This window comes from Coregonus lavaretus (genome assembly GCF_964263955.1).
Source record: "Coregonus lavaretus genome assembly, chromosome: 26".
NCBI lineage: Eukaryota > Metazoa > Chordata > Actinopteri > Salmoniformes > Salmonidae > Coregonus > Coregonus lavaretus.
In genome coordinates this window covers 42,841,237-42,856,997 of record NC_140013.1, presented here as the reverse complement: position 1 = coordinate 42,856,997, position 15,761 = coordinate 42,841,237, and the positions used below count along the sequence as shown (strand labels likewise).

At 42.3% G+C, this 15,761-nt stretch overlaps 3 protein-coding genes across 3 annotated transcripts; 1 reads left to right on the top strand and 2 right to left on the bottom strand.

Annotated features, from left to right (window-relative positions):
- Nucleotides 1-700: 700 nt before the first annotated feature.
- Nucleotides 701-8,050, bottom strand: rab30 (RAB30, member RAS oncogene family). Its single transcript, XM_084142834.1, has 5 exons — nt 7,959-8,050; nt 5,851-5,949; nt 5,528-5,611; nt 2,252-2,435; nt 701-1,567 (listed from the first exon to the last, which is right to left on the bottom strand). Exons 2-5 carry the CDS (start codon nt 5,941-5,943, stop codon nt 1,314-1,316), a joined length of 615 nt encoding a protein of 204 aa, XP_083998960.1. The 5' UTR covers nt 5,944-5,949; nt 7,959-8,050; the 3' UTR covers nt 701-1,313.
- Nucleotides 8,051-10,988: 2,938 nt separating this feature from the next.
- ndufc2 (NADH:ubiquinone oxidoreductase subunit C2) lies at nt 10,989-13,287 on the top strand. The gene is made up of 3 exons (XM_084143362.1): nt 10,989-11,245; nt 12,569-12,712; nt 13,087-13,287. The coding sequence occupies exons 1-3, from the start codon at nt 11,110-11,112 to the stop codon at nt 13,134-13,136; spliced, it is 330 nt and encodes a 109-aa protein (XP_083999488.1). The 5' UTR covers nt 10,989-11,109; the 3' UTR covers nt 13,137-13,287.
- A 424-nt stretch (nt 13,288-13,711) lies between these two features.
- On the bottom strand, nt 13,712-14,413 carry thrsp (thyroid hormone responsive). The gene has a single exon (XM_084143361.1). It carries the CDS (start codon nt 14,325-14,327, stop codon nt 13,875-13,877), a length of 453 nt encoding a protein of 150 aa, XP_083999487.1. The 5' UTR covers nt 14,328-14,413; the 3' UTR covers nt 13,712-13,874.
- Between the last annotated feature and the right edge of the window lie 1,348 nt (nt 14,414-15,761).

Here is a 15,761-nt window from a genome sequence, read left to right as displayed (position 1 = left end):
GGTTGGGTGGTTGGGGGGGTGGTTGGGGGGTTGGGTGGTTGGGGGGTTGGGTGGTTGGGTGGTTGGGGGGTTGGGTGGTTGGGGGGTTGGGTGGTTGGGTGGTTGGGTGGTTGGGGGGGTGGTTGGGTGGTTGGGGGGTTGGGTGGTTGGGGGGTTGGGGGGTTGGGTGGTTGGGTGGTTGGGGGGGTGGTTGGGTGGTTGGGGGGTTGGGGGGTTGGGGGGTTGGGTGGTTGGGTGGTTGGGGGGGTGGTTGGGGGGTTGGGTGGTTGGGGGGTTGGGTGGTTGGTTGGTTGGGTGGTTGGTTGGTTGGGTGGTTGGGTGGTTGGGGGGTTGGGGGGTTGGGTGGTTGGGTGGTTGGGGGGTTGGGGGGTTGGGGGATTGGGTGGTTGGGGGTTGGGTGGTTGGGTGGTTGGGTGGTTGGTTGGTTGGGTGGTTGGTTGGTTGGGGGGTTGGGGGGTTGGGTGGTTGGGGGGTTGGGTGGTTGGGTGGTTGGGGGGTTGGGGGGTTGGGTGGGTGGGTGGGTGGGTGGTTTTTACCATCCCCACACAGCAAACGCATTTAACTATTAAATCTCATTCAGATCATTGTTGACAAATTAAAAACTTGAATGGGCTGTACATGTCCTCCTGTCTGTGAGGAAATAATTGTAGTGCTTTAAAATCAGGTAACTAGCAACTAGTGACTTCTCCTGGAGTTACCCACCAACCCACAGGACAGGAGGCACAACCATATTTTTTCCGTTGAATGAAATGAATGGTGCATGAATACATTTAACTCATTGAACCTTCCTAAGATTTCCTTTGAAAACTCCCAATGACACATCAGCTTGCAACAAGGCCTACAGTACAGTGTGTTCAATCCCGTTGCACCAGGGATAAAGCTCTGTACTCCCATCTAGTGGCAGCAGCTTGTATTGCATCCTCTGAACATATTTATATTCTTCAGGAGGATAAAAAACAACAAGGTGGTGATTGGACAGATCAGATCCTTGTTCTGTTTTGAGGGTAAAAGGCATGGAGGGACTCGGGACTGACAGTGGCACCATGGAGTCTGGACTGGCACAGACAGACAGAGGCATCCTGCCATCTCTACTCCACTGTGTCAGATCTATTTTACAGCTAGTGTGCTGGTCACACTACAGCTCAGGGTCGCGTTCAATAGGCATTAAAACGGAAGAAAAAACGTCCCAAAACAGAGGGTAACCCGGAAAGGTACTGAGCTAAATCTGTCCGATAAGAACCCCACTTGTTGGTGTTTGGTGTCCTTTATGAACAGGAATGAACGCGACCCCCCCCAGCTCTCTGGCGTCCGGACTAGTTTGTGCCGCAGCAGCCCAGGTAGCTGATGGCCTTTCCCTCTCCGGGCGTAGCGTTCGCTGTGTCATTGTTGTCCAGCGTGTTCTGTTTGGCTTCGCGGATCAGCTCGCAGGCCAGATCCAGAAAGAGCTTCTCCACGTTGTCAGACTCCTTGGCTGACGTCTCCAGGTACAGCATGCTCTGGGAATCCGCAAACTCTTCAGCTCTCTGCCTCAGGACTTCCCTCTTCTCAGCTAGGTCAATCTTATTACCTGGGGGGAAAAAGGGAAATATTCATCTTTAATATTGAATGTTAGATAGAGAGGCCTGATGCATAGGCTGATTGTTACGGTGTGACTGTGAGCATCACTGACGTTCAACGATACTGTTGATCTTTTCACAAGTTCTGTGCTCTGGCAAAAAAACAAACCAACGTTCCAAAAGGGAGTTATCTAATCTAAATATTCTCAATAGCAGCTAGGATGGAAAGTATCCAATAACAACATACATTTTACTTTATACATTTTCTATAAAGCTTTTCACTCTTGATAAAATCCCTTCCCAGATTCTAGAGTGGAGATATGGTAACCTCACCCCGTGGAACAATTGCATCTAATATTATCTCGTTGTCCATTGTCTGATAAAACCACATAAACTAGTTACCGGTAGGTATGCCTTTAGGACATCTGATCCCACCCTGATAAAGCCAATAGCACATTTTCGAGATGCCATCTACTTTTAATACCGAATAACTTTTGATTACTACGTTGAGCTGGTCCTTGGACTGATGACCATAGCTTTGTATGGGCTTGACCTTTAACCAGAGGGATATTGACATCAATGTGATGTAATGTGACGCACTGCTTTTGGTCCACGTTGAGCTCTGGTCAAACATTTCAAAGCAATAGGGTGTCGTACAGGACGCACGTTACTACAGCATGTGAACGCTATCTCACCGACTAAAATAGTGACCACGGTGGTGTTGGCATACTGCTCAATCTCCCTCAGCCATTCTGGAAGGCACCGGAAGGAGTCCTCACATGTGATGTCATAGGTGAGGATGAGGGCGTTGGCACTCCTGTAGTAACTCTGGGTGATGGAACGGAAACGCTCCTGGCCTGCTGTGTCCCAGATCTGCAGCTGGGAGGAAAATATGTGTTCAAATCACGTTACCACTGTTTTTACATTTTGGTCATTTAAAGCCTCGCAGACGTTCTCATCCAGAGCGACTTAGTCTGTGCATTCATTTAACTAAAGGTGGGTCAGACAACCACACATCACAGTCAATGTTGAGGTAAGGTTTGTTCTTTGATTCTCATGGTGTTTAAAATAATCTGGTCCCACATGAAACTAATGATAAGGCAGTTACACAGGTTTATAGAGCATTAAACTAATGATAAGGCAGTTACAAAGGTTTATAGAGCATTAAACTCATGATAAGGCAGTTACAAAGGTTTATAGAGCATTAAACTCGTGATAAGGCAGTTACAAAGGTTTATAGAGCATTAAACTAATGATAAGGCAGTTACAAAGGTTTATAGAGCATTAAACTAATGATAAGGCAGTTACAAAGGTTTATAGAGCATTAAACTCGTGATAAGGCAGTTACAAAGGTTTATAGAGCATTAAACTCGTGATAAGGCAGTTACAAAGGTTTATAGAGCATTAAACTAATGATAAGGCAGTTACAAAGGTTTATAGAGCATTAAACTAATGATAAGGCAGTTACAAAGGTTTATAGAGCATTAAACTCGTGATAAGGCAGTTACAAAGGTTTATAGAGCATTAAACTAATGATAAGGCAGTTACAAAGGTTTATAGAGCATTAAACTAATGATAAGGCAGTTACAAAGGTTTATAGAGCATTAAACTAATGATAAGGCAGTTACAACGGTTTATAGAGCATTAAACTAATGATAAGGCAGTTACAAAGGTTTATAGAGCATTAAACTAATGATAAGGCAGTTACAAAGGTTTATAGAGCATTAAACTCATGATAAGGCAGTTACAAAGGTTTATAGAGCATTAAACTAATGATAAGGCAGTTACAAAGGTTTATAGAGCATTAAACTAATGATAAGGCAGTTACAACAGTTTATAGAGCATTAAACTAATGATAAGGCAGTTACAAAGGTTTATAGAGCATTAAACTAATGATAAGGCAGTTACAAAGGTTTATAGAGCATTCAACTCATGATAAGGCAGTTACAAAGGTTTATAGAGCATTAAACTAATGATAAGGCAGTTACAAAGGTTTATAGAGCATTAAACTCGTGATAAGGCAGTTACAAAGGTTTATAGAGCATTAAACTCGTGATAAGGCAGTTACACAGGTTTATAGAGCATTAAACTAATGATAAGGCAGTTACAAAGGTTTATAGAGCATTAAACTCGTGATAAGGCAGTTACAAAGGTTTATAGAGCATTAAACTAATAATAAGGCAGTTACACAGGTTTATAGAGCATTAAACTAATGATAAGGCAGTTACAAAGGTTTATAGAGCATTAAACTCATGATAAGGCAGTTACAAAGGTTTATAGAGCATTAAACTCGTGATAAGGCAGTTACAAAGGTTTATAGAGCATTAAACTCGTGATAAGGCAGTTACACAGGTTTATAGAGCATTAAACTAATGATAAGGCAGTTACAAAGGTTTATAGAGCATTAAACTCGTGATAAGGCAGTTACAAAGGTTTATAGAGCATTAAACTCGTGATAAGGCAGTTACAAAGGTTTATAGAGCATTAAACTCGTGATAAGGCAGTTACAAAGGTTTATAGAGCATTAAACTAATGATAAGGCAGTTACAAAGGTTTATAGAGCATTAAACTAATGATAAGGCAGTTACAAAGGTTTATAGAGCATTAAACTCGTGATAAGGCAGTTACAAAGGTTTATAGAGCATTAAACTAATGATAAGGCAGTTACAAAGGTTTATAGAGCATTAAACTCGTGATAAGGCAGTTACAAAGGTTTATAGAGCATTAAACTAATGATAAGGCAGTTACAAAGGTTTATAGAGCATTAAACTAATGATAAGGCAGTTACAAAGGTTTATAGAGCATTAAACTAATGATAAGGCAGTTACAAAGGTTTATAGAGCATTAAACTAATGATAAGGCAGTTACAAAGGTTTATAGAGCATTAAACTAATGATAAGGCAGTTACAACGGTTTATAGAGCATTAAACTAATGATAAGGCAGTTACAAAGGTTTATAGAGCATTAAACTAATGATAAGGCAGTTACAATGGTTTATAGAGCATTAAACTCATGATAAGGCAGTTACAAAGGTTTATAGAGCATTAAACTAATGATAAGGCAGTTACAAAGGTTTATAGAGCATTAAACTAATGATAAGGCAGTTACAAAGGTTTATAGAGCATTAAACTCATGATAAGGCAGTTACAAAGGTTTATAGAGCATTAAACTAATGATAAGGCAGTTACAAAGGTTTATAGAGCATTAAACTCATGATAAGGCAGTTACAAAGGTTTGTAGAGCATTAAACTAATAATAAGGCAGTTACAAAGGTTTATAGAGCATTAAACTAATGATAAGGCAGTTACAAAGGTTTATAGAGCATTAAACTCATGATAAGGCAGTTACAAAGGTTTATAGAGCATTAAACTCATGATAAGGCAGTTACAAAGGTTTATAGAGCATTAAACTAATGATAAGGCAGTTACAAAGGTTTATAGAGCATTAAACTAATGATAAGGCAGTTACAAAGGTTTATAGAGCATTAAACTAATGATAAGGCAGTTACAAAGGTTTATATAGCATTCATTAAGCCTTTATTAACACTACATAGATGCTTGATAAATCCTTTATAGCAGGGAATATCAACTAGATTCAGCTGCAGACTGATTTTTTCTTGAGTGGATGGTCTGGGGGCCGGAACATAACTACAAATACTGTGTAGACTGTAAATTGACCGCAAGAAGCCCAAACAGATATCATATTTGACTAAAACATAATCATTTCAAACCTTGCTTACATTTGTATATGATCACATATATCTCTCTCTATTCTGCATGAGAATACTTTGGTACATTTTTCCAAAATTAAAATCACTTGGAGCTGAGTTGCTGGTGTTTTTACAGTCTCAGAAAACTCGGGGGACCAAATAAAATCACCCACGGGTCAAATTCGGCCCATGGGCCACCAGTCAGGGAACCATGCTTTATAGGTACACAAAAGTAATTGTACATGAAGTGTGATTGACAGACCTTGACTTTTTCCCCTTTGATCTCCACAGTCTTGATCATGAAGTCAACTCCTATGGTAGCCCCTTGTCCAGGCGGGAAAAGGCCCTGGGAAATGGGCCGAAAAATTACAGAATTAGAATTAATTGTTTTGTTGCAACTCATTGATGAGACTGTATGATTATGATACTAACCTGAGTGAACCGTCTGACCAGGCAGGTTTGATGTATGATTACGATACTAACCTGAGTGAACCGTCTGACCAGGCAGGTTTGATGTATGATTACGATACTAACCTGAGTGAAGCGGCGGACTAGGCAGGTTTGATGTATGATTATGATACTAACCTGAGTGAAGCGGCGGACTAGGCAGGTTTTCCCAACACCAGCATTTCCTATTAGTACAATTTTGAACAGGTAGTCATAATCTTCCATGCTCATCCTAAACTGTTGATGAAAAGAGGGGGGGGGGGGGGGGGGGGGGGGGGGGGGGGGAGAGTGAGAAAGAGAGAGAAATCAGTGGATTGCATAACAGAATATTCTAAGTCATTCTGCAGTGGTAATCAACAACATGTGTGGTACCTGCTGACAACGTTAGTGTACTGATCTCTTCATTTGGCTTAGTTATCTTGAATTACACCTAATAGTGTGGTCCTCTGTAGCTCAGCTGGTAGAGCACGGCGCTTGTAACGCCAGGGTAGTGGGTTCGATCCCCGGGACCACCCATACACAAAAATGTATGCCCGCACGACTGTAAGTCGCGTTGGATAAAAGCGTCTGCTAAATGGCATATTATTATTATTCTTAATACAAACACTGGCCTTGCAGAATTGTTTTTCTTTATAAACCTCCTGTATTACGCACTGTTTGGCTACACTGCCTCTTCCTACCGTTTCCTTCAGCATAGTTTAGATAACGTTAGCCCTATGCTTGCAAAGATATATTGCATAGCATATGTGCACATTACGTCATTTAAGTTAAGGTCTATTCCCAAAAAGAGGTGTTGATTAGTTCTGCATTTCATCAACAGCGGCAATAGTTGCTCTTGAAGCTTTTAAGATTCTACAAGTGAAAGAAAGCAACTGTTGACATTTAATCAGCATCTGACAGTAAGTGTTTAGTTCTAAATGCTGCCTTTTATGCATCACATCAAAAGAGCCATTGTGTTTCCCTGAAGCACATTCACTGTTTTTTCCTCTTGAAGGATCCAAGACGTTGCTATGGCAGGGGGATCCAAGACGTTGCTATGGCAGGGGGATCCAAGACGTTGCTATGGCAGGGTCTAGTGTGCATGTGTCTTTATGGACTGGTTGCCAGGGTCTAGTGTGCATGTGTCTTTATGGACTGGTTGCCAGGGGCTAATGGTGTGATGCTGGGAGGACTGCAAGGAGAAGTCCACACACACACAGACACACACACAGACAGACAGACAGACAGACAGACAGACAGACAGACAGACAGACAGACAGACAGAGAGAGAGAGAGAGAGAGAGAGAGAGAGAGAGAGAGAGAGAGAGAGAGAGAGAGAGAGAGAGAGAGAGAACAAGCCAAACCAACAACCCCTATAGCTAGCCACAAGCTACCATCAAGTTACAGCCTCGTAACATATGCATTGGAAATAGTACGCTATATTTGATCATAATACTGTAATAGCTAGCTATGTTTTAAATATCAGACAGTGCTTTCTGCTTTGAAGTAGGCCTATCATGTGGCATGCAAACCTGGAAAGGAAAAGAGAAATTGCATGATGCAGCTAGATTTAATTGATGGCCAAGCTACTTTCACGGGTTTCAACTGAAATCTAGCTAACGTTAGCAAGTTACTGACACGTATCCAATGAAAGCAAACCAAATGTATTGGCTGTCCATAACGGAAAGAGCCCTGGTTATGGCCCCAAGTCCCCCACCCCTTTACAATCACATGAAACAATATTTTCAACTTTCATTGTTCTATTCTACCTGACTATAACATGTCGATATAGCTAACGTTTTAATACAAAAACAATCCAATCAGTATTCGGCAAACAAAGGCTAATGGTTATTATTTCTCTTAGAATAACAAGACTATAATATTTTCCAGGGAGAGTATGCATCAGTGGTTAGCTGCAGCATACGTTAACTCTCTGGGTGCAATGATTTAACTACCTAACTAGCTAGTTAGCAACCTCTCTTGTTTAGCTAATCAAATATATCACTCACCTAAACGAACAATTGTTCAGCTCTTCTGGTTGTTATCTAGTAGCTAAAAAACTAAGATCCCCTCTCCAAAAGCAAACAAGCTAGCTAACTAGCTAGCAAGCGATGGTTTCCCCTCAGAACACAGCTAACGCGTACGTCAGCTAGCTTTTAGCTAGGTAGTAACGTTCCCTAGCTAGCTCTCGGTCGCTAGCAAATATGTTTATTGTGGCAATTGGCTCGCTAAATAATCGTGGTATTTAAAATACTAACTACACTTACCAAAAACGTGGGGATATTCCCCGACTTCAAAGTATTTCGATATGCATTCAGTCTGCTCAGCAAAATCGGCAACAGGGCTTTTTCCACCAACAGTGCTGTTCACTCAGCCTCAGCAACAGCAGCAGGGTTTCCAGTACCACAGACACAAATTCAAAATGGGAAATATCGCACAAATTCATGAAAACAAAAAAATGTTTTGCTTTTTGGTCTTAATTTAAGGTTAGGATTAAGCATAAGGTTGTCATTGTGATTAAGGTTAGATTTTAAAATCAAATTTTATGAAGAGAAATTGTAGAAATATTGCATGAACAGTAGTCTCTAATATGGTATGGTATGCACTGTTTATTGCATATTTACTTACTGACCAGCCAGTGAACTGATACACATAAAGTACAGTAGGAATATGATGATGATGATGATGATGATGATGATGATGTACTGGTAGGGAGTTGGGAGGTTATTACTACGTTATTACAGAATGAACGCTGCTGTTCATTGATTATTTATTGCCATTACCATTAGTATCTAACTATTTATCCTACTACTGGTCACTATTACTCCCCCCACACTCACCACGTATACCTTGCTCCTACTGTTTATTATCTATCCTGTTGCCTTGTGAATTTACCCCTACCTTTATGTACATATCTACCTCAATGACATTTACGTTTGACATTTAGCAAACACTCTTATCCAGAGCGACTTACAGTTAGTGCATTCATCTTAAGATAGCGACAGTAGGTGAGACAACCACATATCACAGGCATAGTAAGTACATTTTTCCTCAATAAAGTAGCTATCAGCAAGGTCTGAGCTAGTAAAGTCAAGTGCAAGTGTTAGTTCACAAAGGGGGGTGGGGGTACTGTGGGATTATTTAAGATACTCCTTGAAGAGGTAGAGTTTCAGATGTTTTCGGGAAGATGGGCAGGGACTCTGCTGTCCTAGCTTCAGGGGGAAGCTGGTTCCACCATGGGAATTCCAGGACAGAGAAGAGCTTGGACTGAGCTGAGTGGGAGCTGCCCTGCCGTAGGGGTGGGAGGGCCAAGAGACCAGAGGTGGCAGAACGGAATGCTCGAGTTGGGATGTAGGGTTTGAGCATAGGCTGAAGCAGTTCTTGCTGCTCCGTAGGCAAGCGCCATGGTCTTGTAGTGGATGCGAGCTTCGACTGGAAGCCAGTGGAGTGTGCAGAGGAGCAGGGTGACATGGGAGAACTTGGGAAGGTTGAACAACAGGCGAGCTGCAGCGTTCTGGATAAGTTGCAGGGGTCTGATGGCACAAGCAGGGAGCCCAGCCAACAGCGAGATGCAGTAATCCAGACGGGAGATGACAAGCGCCTGGATTAAGACCTGCGCCACTTCCTGTATGAGGTGGGGTCGTACTCTACGGATGTTGTAGAGCATGAACCTGCAGGAGCGAGTCACTGCTTTGATGTTTGCAGAGAACGACAGGTTGTTGTCCAGGGTCACACCAAGGTTATTTGCACTCTGGGAGGAGGACACCATGGAGTTGTCAACTGTGATGGAGAGGTCTTGGAGCGGGCAGGCCTTCCCCGGGAGGAAGAGCATCTTCGTCTTGTCGAGGTTGAGCTTGAGGTGGTGGGCCGACATCCAAGCTGAGATATCTGCCAGGCACAGAGATGTCCTGGGTGACCCACCTGGGTGTCAGCAGGGCGGGAAGGAGAAAAGTACAGTGCATTCGGAAAGAATTCAGACACCTTCACTTTTTCCACATTTTGTTACGTTACAGCCTTACTCTAAAATTGATTAAATTGTTTTATCCCCTCATCTGCCACCACCATGCTTCAACGTAGGGATGGTGCCAGGTTTCCTCCAGACGTGACGCTTGGCATTCAGGCCAAAGAGTTCAATCTTGGTTTCATCAGACCAGAGAATCTTGTTTCTCATGGTCTGAGAGTCCTTTAGGTGCCTTTTGGCAAACTCCAAGCGGGCTTTCATGTGCCTTTTACTGAAGAGTGGCTTCCATCTGGCCACTCTACCATAAAGGCCTGATTGGTGGAGTGCTGCAGAGATGGTTGTCCTTCTGGAAGTTTCACCCATCTCCACAGAGGAACTCTGGAGCTCTGTCAGAGTGACCATCGGGTTCTTGGTCACTTCCCTGACCAAGGCCATTCTCCCCTGATTGCTCAGTTTGGCCAAGCAGCCAGCTCTAGGAAGAGTCTTGGTGGTTCCAAACTTCTTCCATGCTGCAGACATTTTTTGGTACCGTTCCCCAGATCTGTGCCTCGACACAATTCCTTTGACCTCATGGCTTGGTTTTTGCTCTGACATGCACTGTCATCTGTGGGACCTTATATAGACAGGTGTGTGCCTTTCCAAATCATGTCCAATCAATTGAATTTACCACAGGTGGAGTCCAATCAAGTTGTCAAAACTTCTCAAGGATGATCAATGGAAACAGGATGCACCTGAGCTCAATTTCGAGTCTCATTGCAAAGGGTCTGAATACTTATGTAAATATGTAAACCTGTTTTCGCTTTGTCTTTATGGGGTATTGTGTGTAGATTGATGAGAATTGTTATTTTTTTAATCCATTTTAGAATAAGGCTGTAATGTAAAAAAATGTGGAAAAAGGGAAGGGGTCTGAATACTTTCCAAATGCACTGTATCTACCTCAATGCTCCAGTATCGCTGTTTTTTATTGCAAAATATTCCCAACCATCAACTAGTTAAAGTTTTATTTGTCACATGTACAAGTACAAATGCTAAACTTGCAAGCGCTACCCAACAGTGCAGTATTCAATATAAAAAAAAGTATAACAAAAAAACAAGTGAAATAAGAAATAGGACAGGAAGCTATATACAGGGTCAGGGCCAATTGAAATGTAGTCAACTTTAGAGGGTTGGGGGGAAATGAGTGAATTAATGAAATATGTTTTTCTTTGATGAAAATAAACCATGCAAATATGTTTGCCAATAATACAAGGTATTTTGTGAACTGAAAAACAGAAGAATCCGATTTTTTCGGCGGAACCAGCTGTTTGGTTCCTTGGCGGACTGGTGTCACGGTTACACTGGACGGCTAAAGAATATGCCCTTGATTTCCTCTGTGAGGTGAAGCGCTAATAGGCTAGTCAACAAAGTCAGTTTATAATAATAATAATTTGATTGTTTGGATCAGTGCATTTTCCGACATGGGGCTTCCAGATGAGGCGAAGGTCCTTCCACCTCCAGGAATAATAAACCGAAACTCTGTCTGGCTCGGTCTTATCGGCTGGTGCTCGGCGATGCTACAGAATGCCCTCAACCGTAGGCCGCCCATGAAATCAGGTAGGGTTAGCTAGCTGGCTAGCTCACGTTAGCATCGCCTAGCACAAGCCGCTAAACAAGATTACCGTAACTAACTGTTAGCTAGCTAGTTTGATCTCAACCGAGAGCCAGGTCAAGCCATTTAATGTAATTGGCTTTATAATGCCCAGCTAACAGTTTTTTAATGATCAAACAAATTTAACGATTAACGTTATCCGGCTAGCTAGCACCGTTGCCTACAAACACATACGCTACGTTAACTGGTAGTTAGCTTGACAGCTGGCTACAAACATCAGAACACTGCTTGACAGCTTCCATTCTTAACAAAAATTCACTGTCTAGTGTAAATGAATGTTCAATAAGGTAACGTTGCATAATAACACTCATTTATGGAAAAATTGATTTTTGTAGTCTGCAATAATAACTGACATCGATTGGTCTATGAAATGTGGCCATTCTGTCGACTGACATCATATCAGTCATGTCAGGATGTCTTATCGTCGGTGCAACCCAGATCGTTTTTTACATTTAAAAATTCCTGGTTTCATCGAAGCTAGGTGTGTTATTGTGTGTAGGCAGGCTCCTTGGCTGTTCAGCGTAACAGTATGGTGAATTAGCTAAATTGTATCTAATAATAGTAATATGCCATTTAGCAGACGCTTTTATCCAAAGCGACTTACAGTCATGTGTGAATACATTTTTACGTATGGGTGGTCCCGGGGATCGAACCCACTACCTTGGCGTTACAAGCGCCATGCTCTACCAGCTGAGCTACAGAGGACCACAAATCTACACATAAAAATAGGCTCTCTAGGTATTTTAATAATATAGAAATTACACTTTACCAGGCTGATGTAGGCTAATACTAGTTACAGACTGTACACCAAAATGTGATTTAACCCCCCAAAATTGGTATCTATTATACTGGGAGTTACAGGTCTGCCAATACAAAACGTTGCCAGAGATTTTTTTAACTAACCAGGTATTGGCAATACTATCTATGTTCTCGATTCGTGGAAACTGGAGTCTCATGAAATGACTGTGTACAGTTGCAGGGGGTCCGTTTTTAATTTTGAATAAACCTCTTATTAAAATAAATGTTTTGCTCCATGAATTAATCCAACAATGTGTACACCGCCATCTTGTCTATTACAAATCTTCTCTCATTGATCAATGACCGGTGAGTGTCATCGTGAAATGCGGCACTTTGGGGTGGACCCACCTGTCTCGATCAATGACAGAAGATTTGTTGGATTATTTAATGAAGCAAAAAAAATGCTCCTATTTTATGTCATTTTATATCAGTCTCAATGTACTTTTGTACTTTTGTCTTTGTTTTTGCAGGTGTTCACCGGCAAGCCTTGCTGGCATCTATTGGTTGGTTCATTGGTTACCATGTCACCAAACACGAGAACTACACATACGCTAAACTGGACCGGGACATGAACGAATATGTACGACTCCACCCAGAGAACTTTTCAGACAAAGGTAAATGGATTGGACTGATGTCCACATAGGAAGACATGAATGATCTGTGTTCAAGACGAGTCAGTCGCTAGGCTAGATTCTATCAACAACACCCCAAGCCTTCATAATGTTCTCATGGACCAGCAGATAAATAAAACAGCCCTCCAGGCTCTAGTTGTGACCCCAAGAAATACCTACTATCCTACACCAAATGTTACGTCATTGGCACGTTTTATGTTATTGATTTCTTTAAAATGAATACGGCATTGACATGCACAGAGCAATCAACCCAGCTCGTTTCACAAAACTCGGGGCAACTCACTGATTGTACGTACGTCAGTCATTTTTAATTCAGTATTTAATCAAGTGGGTTTTCTTGTGTTTGATCTCCACAGAGAAGAAGACATTTGCTGAGATCGTGGAGCCTTTTCACCCAATTCGCTGAGTGTAGGAGGTTGGCTGAAGGAGAGGAGAGAACATTTGAACAGAATACCACCTGTCTCTGTAGTCCCCTGTTGGTGTTAATGCGATCACCCATTACATTACGTGAAATCTAAAGAGTCTTGTATATAATAAAACAAATCCTACTCAAATAATGTGCTCTTGTTTGCACAGAATATTATTCCTCTCCAATAAAGTGGGTGTCATTGTGTTCCAGATAATAGGTTGTATTATCGCCTGTTGTTCATGGATTTAGAATAGCATCATTTTCTTATTCAATGTGACAGTTGCCTTGGACGCCCGCCCAGGCTTCGATCACCAAGGTGAGTTGAAAGCTTGTGACAGGGGTTGTCCAAGAAGACACAATTCTGAGCTGTTCACAGTTCTCACACAATGAAATGTATTTCATATCAGGATCAGTATTATCTGCTATGTTGATCTTGATAAATACAGAACGGGGAAGTAGATCAGCTAACATAATTGTAATCCTGCAGTTGCTGTATGTGCTCTTTTAACACCAATCACTGAAAGTCTTGGACATTTCAAAGACAAACAAACAAAAAAATAGACATGCAGAAGTCAGTTATGATAAAGCACCTTTATTCAATTTTATACACAACTTGGTGTTATTGACAGTATGTGTAAACAGCTTTGACAGTTGTAAATCTTAGTTATGTTCAAGGCCCAAAATGTGTTGCTTGTTTTGTTTTGTCGATTTGGAGTTAACCTGAGCCTAGTTATTCTAATGCATTATTCCAATGATGTCCATGTACTTGGTCGTGACGCCCTGGGACTTCTTGGTGAGGTTTCCCATGACAGAGAACAGTCCCCTGAGGTGGAAGTGGAACAGGGCCTCTGGGTCAGCCTCCAGCATGGGCTCCAGGGTCTTACTCAGGGACAGGTGGTTCTGGGTCTTGGCCTTGCGGTCATCCAGCTGGACCAGTCCGCTCTCCACTGCGTTCCTGACGGCCTTCAGCATCAGGTAGTAGTCATAGAGGTCTTTACAGGAGCTTTCGGCTGCAGAGCGACAATCCTGGAAACAGTCGTCTTCTTCCTCGGAGTCTGACTCCACATCTCTGAGCAAGCTGGGGAGGAGGACAGTCTGTTCCATGTTGTGGACGGCAGCGCTGTATCGCCTCAGAGCCAGGAGCAGGCAACCCCGGTTCAGCTTGGTGTTGGTCTCGGCAGACTGCATGGCTGAGGTTCCAGGTGGATGGATGGCTCTGGCTGTTCCTGGTAGAGATGGCTTGTTCCTGGGCTGGTGGTGGGGATGGGGCTGGAAGCCTGAGTGCAGTGCAAGGAGCTGAAGGGAGGATTGGGGCTTTATAGGCTAGGATAGGCCTACCGGAGGTGGGCAAACTGACTGCCCCGAGGTGAGGTGAGGTGGGCCGGGCTGGTCAACTGTAGTTATGCAACAGGATGGGTTGATCCTTTGAGCAACATTGTGACTGTAATGTTGAACCAAGGCCAATAGGTAAACTGTAGTTATGCAACAGGATAGGGTGATCCTTTGAGGGACATTGTGACTGTACTGTTGAACCAAGGCCAATAAGTAATTGTTTGTTTTTCACAAGCTTTCTTTTAGGTCTGACCCCATTTAGTCGACTGGTTGATTGTTTGGTCGATGTGCTGTTAGTCGACAGATTTTTTTGTTGTCGAGCAGTGGCAAATATATATATATATATAAAAAATTGTTATGGGGCGGCGCACAATTGGCACAGCGTCGTCCAGGGTAGGGGAGGGAATGGCCGGCAGGAATGTAGCTCAGTTGGTAGAGCATGGCGTTTGCAACGCCAGGGTTGTGGGTTCGATTCCAGTATGAAACAATAAAAATGTATGCACTCACTAACTGTAAGTCGCTCTGGAGAAGAGCGTCTGCTAAATGACTAACATGTTAAAATGTTATGGCACGCTAGACACCTGTCTGATTCCCGCCTGTCTGAGTGGACTAATCCATTGTGGAGGCTGCGGGGGTGGCTCACCAGTAGTACATTTACCTTCAATTTCTAATCTACAATGTTTGTTTGGTTATGGTCATTTCTGTTAATGCATTCAATATATTATTACAGTCTTACCGTTGTCATTGTAGGAGTGGACACGTTATTTGCAGAGCGCACAACCTAATTATTCCGTGCGCAGCTCCAGCTGTGTCTGTCTGTCCAGAGCTAACTGAAACTCTGAGGGCCCAGAAGACCATGCATAGCCGATGTGATTTATAAGATATATTTTTATCAGGATATATTTCTACCTGCGGGCTGCAATGTTTTTATTTGTTGGCTTTATGTTGGCTATATTTACATATTGGCAATGGCAATAGAAGTTACTTTTAGATTTGTATCATTTTTATATGTTGTATTAACCACATACATTGATTTTGAGATATGAAGACTTTATTATAAATGAAATGAAACTGTTCCACGAAAATGTCCATATGAAAATCATAACTGGCATGCAGATCAGTCGAAATGGTACGATAACTTGGCACTCCAAATGGAATAAGGTTGCTGGTGTAGCCTGTTACCGGGAACTTCAGGAGCATAACGGCAGAATCTCTGAGAAGGCAGAGGAGGAGAAGGGTCAGGAACAGGATTTTTTTCTTCTGGTTAGGCTTTATTGATCTCTGGCTCCC